We start from the raw sequence: 13,296 nt of genomic DNA on the forward strand, positions 1-13,296 counted from the left end.
TTTGAGTTGGACGCATGTTGTAGCAGCCAAAGAAAACACTGCTGGCAAGGTGAAACCCTTCCTGCTCCTAACAATATGGTGACACGTCACGTGTGCATCATTGTGTGTGTGTGTGTGTGTGTGTGTGTGTGTGTGTGTGTGTGTGTGTGTGTGTGTGTGTGTTTCTATAAGCAGAAATTGAGAGCTACAATTGACAAGGCTGCAATTAGAACTGGTGTCCAACCCTCCTCCTCACCGCCTGTGCTATTACTGGACTGGCCTCAACTGAAATAGACACGGGGTTTTATTTTAGACACACTACAGTCATTTGCAGTCTACATGAAGGTTTGCGAGCGTGTGTGTGCATGTGTGTCTGATCACATGTTAACTACAAGGTCTCTAATGTGCCATGGTAGACATTTCGCAAACTATGAGCATGGTGGACAGATATATTAAAAATGAGTGCTGGGAAGCGGTTTAGCATAGTAGAGTAAAGCCTGGAGCTGGGGAGGGATCTACCGTTTTCAATATAACTGAAGAGATTATAATAGGCTATTGTTAATGCCAAGTTGTAGCACAAAGAAAATGATCTATGTTGAGACTGAAGGCCAGCTTATGAAAGGTAACTGCTGTTCTGGTATGTACTTTCTTACTACAGCCTAGGCCACACAGTATTAAGTACTGGGGAGTACATGACCGTGTTCACACTTCCGTTTACACTAAGCATTTGTTTTCACAACAAAATCCAGTATAACAGAGGAACATACTGCACTTTCTAATTAATTACAAGCAAGCAAAAAGTTTACAGTTCACTGGTTTCTAAATGGGGTCCAGGTATGCTGTGGGATTTTGGAACAACCGTACATTATTGCAACATACAGCTGCACAAAACTTTGGGAATGATTTATTAATTCACACCAGTGCAGATCACCAACCACCAGTCTAATGCCTTTAACTGGACCAGTGATGCTTACAAGCACGCAGGCTAGATTAGAGTAAGTCCATGGCCTAAAGGCTGGTTGGCGACGCCCAAACAATCGATGGTTGCCAGGAAAAAGAGTGTATTCCCTGAAAGGTTGGTTGATCGCTTTCCCAAGTAGTAAACTTCAATTTAATTCGGTTTTTTATACAGCGTCAAATAACAACAAAGTCGCCTTGAGGCACTTTCTATTCCAACAGACCAAAATTTTACTGTGAAGGTTAACGTTCTCTGTTTACAGTTTGGATAGCACTTGCACAGTTTCTGCACATATTGGCTAAAGTAACATCAGACACCTAACAAGAAAACACTTTAAACAGAAACTTTTTTTGTTTAAAAGTGTGCTGCATCTCAACTGGAGGCAGCAAGACTGATTGCAAGACTGTTGATTTGTGCGAACATGCATAATAAGGCAGTGGAAGCAAAGTATTTACTACAGGACCACTGACATTCTTGCAAAATAATTGCTAGGTTGTGCTTGATCAAGACGAAGCAGAGAGGCTGTCAAAAACGTATGCGTTGTCAGATCACACAGGAACACATCTGGGGGCTGATATATGTGCAGGTGTACCCTTTGGTGTACCTTCAGCTCAAGTTTAAAAATCTCTGGCTGAAATGACACTAACATGATCATTTTACTGTTCATCATTGGATTAGCCATCAATAATTCTTATTTCACATCAATAATTCAACATTTGTCAGACTCCAAACTGAAAATAAGGAGTACAGACTATATGATACATTGACTGAAAAACTTGCTACAAATTTGAATTAAATTTAGTCGTCAGTATTACCTTTCAGCTCCTGCTTTTATATATATTTCGAACAGAAGAAAAAAGCAGAATTAGAATGAGTGTTTTGCTGTGACGGGCATTTGTTTAATGAATACTCATTTAAATATCCATTCACAGGCCGAGGGGGTGAGCAAACAGAAATAAATAGAACATTCACTTTAATGGGCCTCTGATCCAAGGCAGGCTCCTAACCCCTCCACAAAAAAACCTATTCATTTATCACTGTGAAACAATTAGACATGGACATCCCAGTGAAAAGATGGCAGAGAGACTCCCTTTATCTCCTCTCTCGTCCTCTCTTACTCACTCTTTCTTTCCACTGACTTTTTCAGGAAGAATTATGCACTGGGAATGCGATTTTTTTTCTCATCTTTTTCATTTTGGGTGTGAGAATGTCGCTTTTCTTGATGGACGTCCGGGGGGGATGGGAAGAGGGGGCAAAAGAAAGCTAGCGGAAAAGTAACAAGGTCTCATCAAGCACACAGTGAGACATCAGAGCATCAGATGGTTCACAGACGCTCACACGTGGATTTTCTCTGATAAACATAAAGACAGACCCAGGATGAATAGAATCTACACAAAAAACCAAAGAAGCCACAAAGCTTATACCAATCACAAACCACACCACAAAAGCTTTGACACAAGCAGTGTTTTCCATAGGCAAAAAAAACTACCAATGCATTCACTGTAAATGTCTGGTCCAACATTGATGCTGATGTGAAAAAAAAACTGCCAGGAAAACAGAAGCACTAAAGGAAAAAGCAAGAGTGATTTTAACGACTTCCTTACATGTGTCATCAGCACTTCTGTGACTGGTTAGTTTCCCTGAGCGCACTTGATCGTAATTAATTAATTAATTAATTTACACTTGCGTTCACATAAAATACTGATTGTCTAACGTTTTCTGATTGGTATGATCTGATTTTTTCCCCCCAACATAGTAGAAATGAGCACATTTGACTCACTCTAGTTTTAAGCCTTAATTTCTTTAGTCTGGTAAAATAATCTTTACTTATACGATCCATATACTGTCTTATTCCAAAGCTTTTCATTCCAACTTTTGGCATATATCTAGCTATTAGAAGTTCCACTACACTGAACTACACACATGAGAAAACCAGATTATAAAGACTTTGACAGGAATACATAAGAATATTTATCAGTCAGATGTTCAATATGATGCCCTCACTGGAAAGCGTGATGTACCATGTCTCTATCTATTCGAACACTTTATGCACACATCTGGGGGGGAAACAACTACAACAACATGTTAGACCTGTTGCACACCAGCAGATGGGAGGCATACAGAAATTCCACAAAGGCTAAAAATTTGCTTTAATTTGTCACTCATCGGGAAATATATAGACTGCTGATAGATCTATCCTATCCATTTTGGCATTCCCCCTATAAAGTTTTCCTGTTGCTTAGTCTATAGCCAGTCCATTTGGCCAGCCCAGAGAGATTTGGCACATATACAGCAGGTTAAATAAGTACTGACCATGTCAACAATTTTCTAAGTAAATATATTTCTAAAGGTGCTATTGACATTACTTTTCACCAGATGTTGGTTACAACCCAATCCACACATGCAAAGAAACCAAACCATAGATGTCCATAAATTAAGTTGTTTGTAACAATGAAAAAATGACTCAGGGAAAAGTATTGAACACATGAAGAAACAAAGGTGCAAAAAAGCAGAGAAAGTCATGACACCAGCTGAAATCCATCAGTAATTAGAAATCCTGCCATTTGTGCAAATTAATATCAGCTGGTTCAGTCCCAACTAATGGCCTGTAAAAATGTGTCATGTGTGTCACACAAGAAACACAACCCTATTGTTGCAAAACATACAGATGGCACTTGACACACAAGAATTTCTGAAGGTTACAGTGAGCACTGCTGGGGCCAAAATCAGAAAGTGGAAAGATCATTTTACCACAAACCGATCACGACCAGGTTCTCCGACAGAGCAGTGAAAAAAATTACGAGAAGCTCTCCAAGAGCCAAGGAGCACTTGTAGAGAGCTACAGAATGACCTGGAATCAGCAAGTACAATTGTTTCAGAGAAAACAATAAGTAATGCACTCAAGAGCCATGGCCTATATGCACGCTCACCATCCAAGAATCCAAAGCATGTTGCATCATGTTTAAAGTTTGCAGACAACATTTAGACAAGCCTGTGAAATACTGGGAGAAGTTTGGTCAGATGAGACCAAAACTGAACTCTTTGGATGCCATAAAACACACCGTATTTGGAGGTCAAAGGTCAAAAGGCACTGCACGTCACCCCAAAACCACCACATCAACAGTGAAGTTTGGAGGTGGGAACATCATGGTGTGGGGCTGTTTAGGCTGTGCGGAGGCGTTCTAAAGCTGTCATCACCAACAAAGCCTTTTGTACGGTGTTTAAATAAATTTCATTAAGTGTGTTGAATAATTTTTCCCTGTGTCATTTCTCATCATTACACATAATTTATCATTTGATTTCTTTGCATGTATGGATTGGATGGATTGCGATCAACATCTGCTGAGAATTTCATGTCAGTAGCGCTTTTACAAATATATCGACTTAGAAAATTGGTGACGTGTTCAATCCTTATTTGACCGGCTGTAACACCCGTGACATTCTCTCATTCTATACAGCATGAAGCAGTGACACTAGACTACACTAAAAAAAACGCGCAGGGCCTTAAGCAGGGGAAATTCCACTATATACACCTCCCCATTTTCTGAGTCCCACATCATTCACTCACACACACAAAAAAAACACAGGCACACATATCCACAAGTAGTAACCATATGGCTCAACAGAGTGGCTGAATGGCGCTACGCACAGTCAATCTGCATAATCACAACAAAGCAGCCGTTTTATGCATGTGTGCTGAGAAAGCAACACATCAGTCAACGCTTTCTCACATGAACACATGCTCGTTTCAAAAGGAGGGGGCCAGCGCGGTAACTTCAGAGGGGTTTTTTCCACAAAGAAGGAGGCGAAGGGGGAGTCAGATTTCTTCAACAAAAAGAGTTGAAAACACTAAGACAGAGGAGGGGCATGGGTGGGGGTGGGGGCAAAGAAGAGAAGCAAAGAGAGGGAACCTGAGGGAGTGAGAGCATTCCTCCAGTGTTCTTAGAGAAGTTCTTCACTTAGCCGAGGCCTTTTGTCGTTCTCTCTTTTAGAAGCTAAAAGGCTATGTGCTGTTAGGCTTTCAGCTGTTTGGTAGGCTTGCTACAACCGCTAACAGTTATGTTTCCAACACTTCAGAGGAGCTTACATGCTATGATATTAATCTCCTGAAAAGCAGAACTACTATTCAACCCTCTTGTGGTCATCACACTAAAATCTGCTGGTTGCATTATGGGGACTTGATTCTTGCTCCACAGTGTAGAAACACTTTTTATCTCTTCACAACAGGAGTACATATACACACACATGCCTGAGGTACAATCCATAATCAGTTAAAACAGTTAAAGTGTAAAAGAATGGTGAAACCTTTAACCTCCTAGGACCTGGCGTCCACATATGTGGACATCACATTTTGGATTATTTAGACTAAAATACTCAATTTTGCTCTACATGGGCCTGATATCACTTACGAGGACATTATACTGCTACTGTTCTATCAAACTTTTAAACAAATATCCTCATATGCGGCTCTTATTTTTCTTAAAAACAAAAATAAGGTTAAAAAAAAATCTGGTAATTCTTTGTTTTTACATTCATCGGGCCCCAAATATACCCAAATATCAAAGAGAAATTAAAAATGCATGTCGTGAAAGAGTTCGTGTCTTAGGAGGTTAAAGCACCGTCCTGATCTGACCAGCTTTTCCACCCATCCATCGAAACCATTTTCTGCTGTTAAGAATCCAGAGGGTATAATAATAATGGATTGCAGTAATATAGCGCTTTTCAAGACCCTCAAAGCGATTAACAATTCCACTATTCATTCACACACTGGTGAAGGCAAGCTACAATTGTAGCCACAGCTGCCCTGGGCCAGACTGACAGAAGCAAGGCTGCCATATCGCGCCATCGGCCCCTCTGGCCAACACCAGTAAGTGAAGTGTCTTGCCCAACAACCGAGACTGTCCGAGCTGGGGCTCAAACCGGCAACCTTCCGATCATTAGGCGAACTGCCAACTCTTGAGCCACGATCGTTACGATCACTGCATTAGCAGAAAGCATCACCCCAAGTGAGGGTCCCCACATTCTGCTTCCAGTACAAAACCTGTGTCAACTACTGGCCTTCTTTTGTCATTTGGTTTTGAGGTATTGTATTAGACCAGTGAATAAGCAATTGATAGAGAAATTAAATTAATGACCAATTTACTGCAAAATACAAATATTTTCTACCTGCTCTACAACACTAAGAATGTCCCCATCTAATCTGAAATGCTCTGCCTTGGCACCAGTTCTCTATCTCTGGTGAAAACTCACTCAGGTACGACAAGCCAAACTGGAAACAGGTGGCAGGTGAAAATCTAAATTAATTAAAAGAGGGAGTGTCTCTTCCTGTTTTTTTAATTAGTGAATGGTCTTAGTTCAGAAGCATATTTTATCAGTCCTGAATATTTTGTGAACTGTGTAAAAAGGTAATGGTAATAATGGTGGAGCATCTAATAATGTCCAGATTCTCCCATGGGTATTCAAAATGACTGAAGGACTTCATATGAGTCACATCATTTCACAGCATTCAGCGACATACAGCATACAACAAAGAACTAAGGAACTCCTCGTGCCCATGGATGTTTGCATGGTTAATCTGGAGGATACCAGAGGGACACTAAAGGGGCTGCTAAGGCTTAGGAGTACTGTATTAATATATACAAGTTAAAAAAGTACTATATAAATACCAGTATATAAGCATACAAGTACCAGTCCATTCATCTGAGCCTCAGCCATCGCAATGGCCACGTGTGTTAGGTTAACTGCTGATTTCAAATTGGTTATGGGTGTGAATGCAGGTAGATAAAGCATTAAATTACATAGTCTAATGTACTGTATGAAATTGTGTGAAAAAAAAATGTGTGACCAGTGTAAGTGGTCAATAAGACCTAATTTCTTTAATTTCCTGCTTGTACATTCAGATAAAACTGAGGTTATTATACTTGGCTCTAGAAATCTTGGAAACATGACGTCCAACCAGATACTTACTCTGGATGGCAATGCCTCCAGTGACACTATGAGGAATCTTGGAACTGGATATGTTCTTCAAAGTGTATATTAAAAAAATATGTAGGACTGCTTTGTTACACTGTTATATTTCTTGTTTCATTGTTGGGGTTTTCTCTGTATTGTTGGAGTCTTTACCTTACAAAATACAGCACCTTGAGGTGACTGTTGTCGTGATTTGGCACTATATAAAAAACTGAACTGAATTGAAATTAAACTGACAAGGAGTAGAACAGAAATTCTGTAAAGGCTAGAAATTTTACTTTCATTTGACACTCATCTGGAAAAAGACAACTGTTGAAGGTACCTCTATCTTATCCGTTTTGGCATCTCCCCAGTAAAGTTTTCCTGCTCTATAGTCTATAGCCAGTCCATTGGGCCAGCCCAGAGAGCTATTGACCAAGACCAGCCGGGCTGTTCCATCCAGATTGGCTCGCTCAATCTTCGGATGCTCACCCCAGTCAGTCCAGTACATGTAACTGTAATAAACAAGAGACAAAAAACATTTTAGTTCCACTGACAGGAGAATATTAGATTAGGCAGGTATTCTTTTTGAAGCTTGCAAAAGAAATTTCACATTCCTCACGGTAGACAATTATTTGTAAAATCTAATGTTATGATATAAAACATTTTTTTTCTTTCTTTCTTTGTTAGGCCATATGCTTTTTTCAACATCAAAATCAATATTTCCCAACTTGGAACACTTGGGACTGCATTTTGATTTGCATGTTATAAACTCTCATGAATTTGGATTAATATATGGATAAGACGACTTTTGTATGTCGAATGACAGCTGTGTTCAGGTGGGAGAGCCAACTGAAGTACTCACCCATTAACAGGGTCCAGAACAATGGCTCTGGGTTCTTCCAAGTTCTCAGAAATCAAAATTTTCCGAGAGGTTCCATTTAGCCTGGTAACCTGCAACACCACATAACATTCCAATGTAAAAATGTAACACAACAATGCAACATATTTTTTAGATTCATTCAAACGGTTTGTTTGCATATATGTTTAAAATTTCATAGTCCTTTCTTTTTGAGTAATAATCACCAGAAGCTGTCTTGTCAATTGCACAGGCATAAACTTCAAAAGTCTGATTGGTAATCGGTTCACACAGATCCAAAAGTATGCAGACAGGCATTACAAGTGACCCAGTTAGACTTTTGTGTTCAATTCTTTTTAATATAAACCATGCAGCCTAAGAGTAAACTGTACTTAGAGTTTTACATAGTGAATTTTGAAAAATCGAATAAAATCTCTAATGTAACAAATCAGATATACCTCAATCCGATCAGTGCCAGTGTCAGTCCAGTACAGGTTTCTGGCAACCCAATCTACAGCAATGCCATCTGGGTGGTTGATCTCCGTGGTAACCAACATCGTGGCATTACTCCCATCAATGCTGGATCGTCGAATGGCCCGAACCTCATCATCCGTCCAATAGACATAACCTTCAACTGGGTCATAATCTATAGCTATGGCATGGCGAATGTTATCAACCTGCATAATTAGAGGAACAGCAATGACCCTCAGGAACCCTAGCTCAGGTAATTCAGGAGCAGTCAATCTTCCTATGTCTTTTTACCTGCAGTACTATGTCTGTGAAATCTGGCAGGTCCAGTGAGATCCTCCTAAGGTCCGTCCGTCGAGCCAGCAACAGAACTTGCTCTGCTCCTAAACAAGACCGACAGTTATTAATAAGTAATTAGTCATTTATTATTACATTATAGAAATAATGCAATGTGTTCTATATACTATAAGCACTCCATCTACTTCATATCCACGGCTAATATAGAATCCTCAATTAACCTAACATGTATGTCTTTGGACTGTGTGAGGAAGCTGAACCTGAAATAAACGGCGTACCTGAAGTAAACCCATGCAACCATAGGGAGAAAATGCAAACGGCATAAAAAAGTCCCAGCCAGGGTTCAAACCCAAAACATTCTTGCATGTCGCCCATGCACAAGGACAAAGCAGCACAATGGCAAAAATCCCAGTTCAAGTCATTTGTGTAGCATGTTATGTAATGCCTTCTAACTTGGACACTACACACTGTTTCATTGAAAACTACCACAATAACCCCTGACATCAAATACGATGACTCTTGAAGGAAATTGATACCAGAATTTTGCTTTTTATAAATGGATTCAAAGAACTTTTAAAATTCAACTCCTACCCCCCAATCCAAAAAACATATGTTTAATATTGTTAATAATATTAGCTGTAGTTGTATCTTAAGACAATGAGATGGCATTAAGCTTGAGGCTTCTATCCTGCATATGTAGGACTAATCTGCTGTTTAGTCATAGTTATTATGCACAAATACCCATCAGACATTTCTGTCCTATCTGGAAAATCTAACATTTTCCAAAGCCTCCGTTATTTAAACATTTATATCAAGAAGCCATCCAACAAACCAACAAAAGTTGGAGTATTTGGTATCTGGGTTGGAGCCAAAGCCCACAGCCCAATATAAATCTGTCTGTTGTCAAAAAAGATTTCAAGCCTGAGCCAAGCTTGCACTATTATCAGTTTTCTTGCCTCCTCCTTACTCCAACCAGTCTGGAAACAAAGGGCTCTGCTATCCTGGGGGATTCTCCACTGTGCTTGGCTGTTGATTGATTTAACAGGAGCCAAACTCACCTCATGGGAGACAATTAACTATTTTTCTTTGTGTCTTACACGTCTGATTCTGAGGTGCTCGGATTATAAAAAGTTAAAAGTGTTTCTTTCTATGTTCCTACTTGATTTATCTTTCAAATCAATTCACTCAAATCATAAGACAAAACAGTTACTGTACAGCACGTCTGTAAAATAAATTACAAAACCTACAGACAATAAAGATATGTAACTGAACGTTACAAAATACACACCACGCTGAATTTTACTCTATCTGGATAAATCTCTAAGAAGTAAAATCTCATTTTCAAGGCCTCCAAATGTCAGCCTAAATATAAGCTCATATAAAACACACTTCTCCAACGTGTCAGCAAAAGCTTTAATCTGTGTTCTTTCAGCTGCACAACCAGCCAAAATCTGGCATCTCTCAGCCTTGGCACCAATCAGATTTTACAATGAGAGTTATTCATCGTTACTTAAATGTCTGAGGCAAGGCGGGATAAATAAAGGAAGAGAATGAAGAGAAAAGAGGGACAGCATCTGTGATTCCACTCTTCTCTTCGCTTGACTTCATTTTGAGACACTTAAAGACCCCTAACAAACAGTCTTACACACACGCACACACACACACACACACACACACACACACACACACACACACACACACACACACACACACACACACACACACTCTACAGGCAGCGCAATAACAAACGCCTTCAATTTAACCAGCCAAGCAAAACAAATTAGAAGCACACACAAAAACACAAAGACACACACACACACCCACAGACACACAAACTGCAGCCTGACACAATAGGGCATTGTTGTTTTTATTGTCAACAGTGGCTAAGTGATTGGTTGGCATGCTTCATTCAAATTTAATACATTCCCATAACACAGCCTAACAGACACAGAAAACTCTAATACAGTGTTGTGCTATTATAGAATAAAGCTCTATTGTTTTAGCCTCATGGGAATCAGCATGGTGGCCGGTCAGCTAACTGTTAAACTACAGGGTTCATTTTACTGGTCATTTTACTTGTTTTCTAGCTGATGCTCCCCACTCTGCATCACTTTTCACACACCAAACGCAGTGGTAAATGGGGTCAGCAAGAGTACACACCAATTATTCCAGGAAACTACAAATAGAACTGGGTTACTATAGACTGAATATGATTAGCACAGATATGAAGATGTAATTAATGATTATATAATTTATACTCACTATATATTAATTGCCCTTCATTTGTGGTAACATATTCAAAACAATCACGCATTTATTAAAGAAGTCGTTTGTTGTTGTCCACTCAGTAAAACTTCATGGTGTTGCTGATCATGGCATTAAGTTTTTATTTAAACGGTTTGCTAGCATTGCTACCATTCTCTGAGCTTTTTACTACATTTCGCAGACTTACAGACAGCTTGCTATGCCACAGATTCTGATTAACTTTATTTTTTATAACTTTTATCTAGAACTTCATTAATATGACATTACTGCTACACATATGCTAATTTCTCATGAGCAACATTTAAACCCTTTTTAGGCAATAACTTACTCATGTACCTGAAATACCAGAAAAGTCCACAGTTATTATGTTACAGAACACAATACATCATTTTTCAGTTCAATGGAATTAATTTTATTTATATATTTATACATTTTGTCTACTCTCTCCAGTAGTTTGTGTTTTGTCCTTAGCTCTCTTTTAAGTTTAGTACAGAAACTAAACTTAAAAACTAAAACTGAAGGAATAGAGCCATTCCTTTAAAACAAATGGTAAGTAGACTAGCCCATTTCTACTCAATTTGAGCACTAAAAGCACATGTTTTTATCCGTACCTAAGCACTTTTAACTACACGTCCATTCTTTCGCTCTCTCTCTCTAGTGGACACATTGGGGGTAACTTGGGGTTCAGTATTTTACCCAAGGACACTTTGACACATGGACAGGGGAAGACAAGGTTTGGTTTATTCTGAGGTTATAGTAATGTAAATGATCAATACCTGGTTTGCATGTCTTTCTGTCTGGTTTAAGCTGCACGCCAGTGGGGCAGGCACAGCTATAGAAAGGCTCAACTGGAGAGAGTAAGCAGAGGTGACTGCAGCCTCCATTATCGGTACTACATGGTGTCTGGACTGCAACAAAAATACACGTTGGGGTGAGAATAAGCAGAGAGATCATTAAATAATTACCAGAAAGTAGATCAAAGTTGGCCAGAATTACTCCAGCTACAAACCTAATCTACAAACACAAATGTAAAACAGTCTGAAACACGTACTGTCTGGTTGGCGGTAGGGCTCCAGAACCTGTATGTCCATGGGAGAGTAAATCCCACTGAGGATCTCTCTGGTTTTGTCTCCACTGTGTTTGCTACAGGCGTGGATGGAACGAGTCTGCCAGTCGGTCCAGTATAATGTCTCCTCAGACAACGTTAGGGCAAAAGGATGGGTCAGGGTGCCTTCCACCACCGTTTCCCTGCAGGATGAAATGAAAGCTTATTAATTTATGTTTACTCATGTCATTAAAAACACATTTTGAAATGCTGATACAGGGAATTAATGAATAAATATAAACAACGTGATTTATCGGGTTTTTTTGTTTGCTCTATAATGTACTTAAAAATCAACATTTGTGTTAGCATTCATGTTTGCAAATTTATCTGCACTTCCATTAACACTTTAACCGATCTTACCACTGACTCACAGGGTTATATTTCTCAAACCATATAAATGCTCAGCCAAACCATTTTCAACACCACAGACAAGAAAAGGATTCTTAGAACTGCAAACTCTTGTGTACAAATGAAATTTTGGCTCAATGGAGGCAACGTAGGAATGAAACTGTCCTCTTTAGAACATAAATATCTAAACCACATTCAGGTACAACCTCACTCACTCTCTCCATCGTTAATATAAAAAAACTACATAAAACAAAGATTGGAGAAGTGTTTGAGGAATCACTGATAAGGAATAAATGCTTCATTTCTGAAACACAATCATGTAAAGAAAAATATAAAGAAAACACAAAGAACTGGCTGTAACCAGTCATCATTCTTAGTTACATGCCTGAGTGTGTTTGTGTGTGTGTGCATTAGGAAACAGGAAAAATGTAACTAACTCCAGATTTCAAAGCTTTGTCCAGCTTTTGTATGTAATTGAGGGCGTGAGCAGATATTGATTTGCAGACAAACATTATCCACTCTGATAATTACTACAAGTTCTACAGTTACTACAAGTAAAAGGCCTGTGTGACTTGGCTTGTTCTAGACAGAAACATCATCAATCCAAAGCAGTGCTGGTAAATCCTGTGACGCACAAAAATCCAGGATCTATGTTCAGGGATGGCCAGGATTTTATCAAACCAGGAAATTAAGATGAGCACTTTTTCTGTTTCTCTTAAAGAAAGTATGTCTGTTTGTCTAGTTCCTTCTCCTTGTTTTTTCCAGTCCTCATTTTCCCAGTCTCTGGTACATCTGGTCGAATTCCATTAACTATGTTTAAAAGGTCAGTAACTGGAAATCTTTTACAGATGGACTGAATGTTGGTGGGCTAACTAACTATCAGTAATACAATATAGTAACTATCAGTTATATGTGCTTTACTCTGCACTATTTGGTACATTCGTTTTTTGGATGGAAACAAAAAGAGAAAAAGAGTTAAAGAGCATATGTGGAGAAAAAAGGCCAATAGAAGGAAAAAGAAACAAAAGAAAATCCTGAGCTGTGAGCAAAATGCAGTGTGTGCGTGTG

At 39.1% G+C, this 13,296-nt stretch overlaps 1 protein-coding gene across 1 annotated transcript in view; it reads right to left on the minus strand.

Moving 5' to 3' along the window:
* lrp5 (low density lipoprotein receptor-related protein 5) overlaps positions 1-13,296 on the minus strand; it is a 47,551-nt gene that overhangs the window by 15,346 nt on the left and 18,909 nt on the right. The window contains exons 6-11 of the mRNA XM_005747903.1: positions 11,827-12,023; positions 11,552-11,683; positions 8,508-8,596; positions 8,204-8,422; positions 7,752-7,840; positions 7,230-7,401 (exon numbers count right to left, since the gene is read on the minus strand). Of these exons, the coding sequence (XP_005747960.1) occupies positions 7,230-7,401; positions 7,752-7,840; positions 8,204-8,422; positions 8,508-8,596; positions 11,552-11,683; positions 11,827-12,023 (898 nt within the window). The remainder of the gene's footprint in view (positions 1-7,229; positions 7,402-7,751; positions 7,841-8,203; positions 8,423-8,507; positions 8,597-11,551; positions 11,684-11,826; positions 12,024-13,296) is intronic.

This window comes from Pundamilia nyererei, unplaced genomic scaffold (assembly GCF_000239375.1).
Source record: "Pundamilia nyererei isolate P.nyererei 1_Seehausen unplaced genomic scaffold, PunNye1.0 scaffold00208, whole genome shotgun sequence".
Classification (NCBI taxonomy): Eukaryota; Metazoa; Chordata; class Actinopteri; order Cichliformes; family Cichlidae; genus Pundamilia; species Pundamilia nyererei.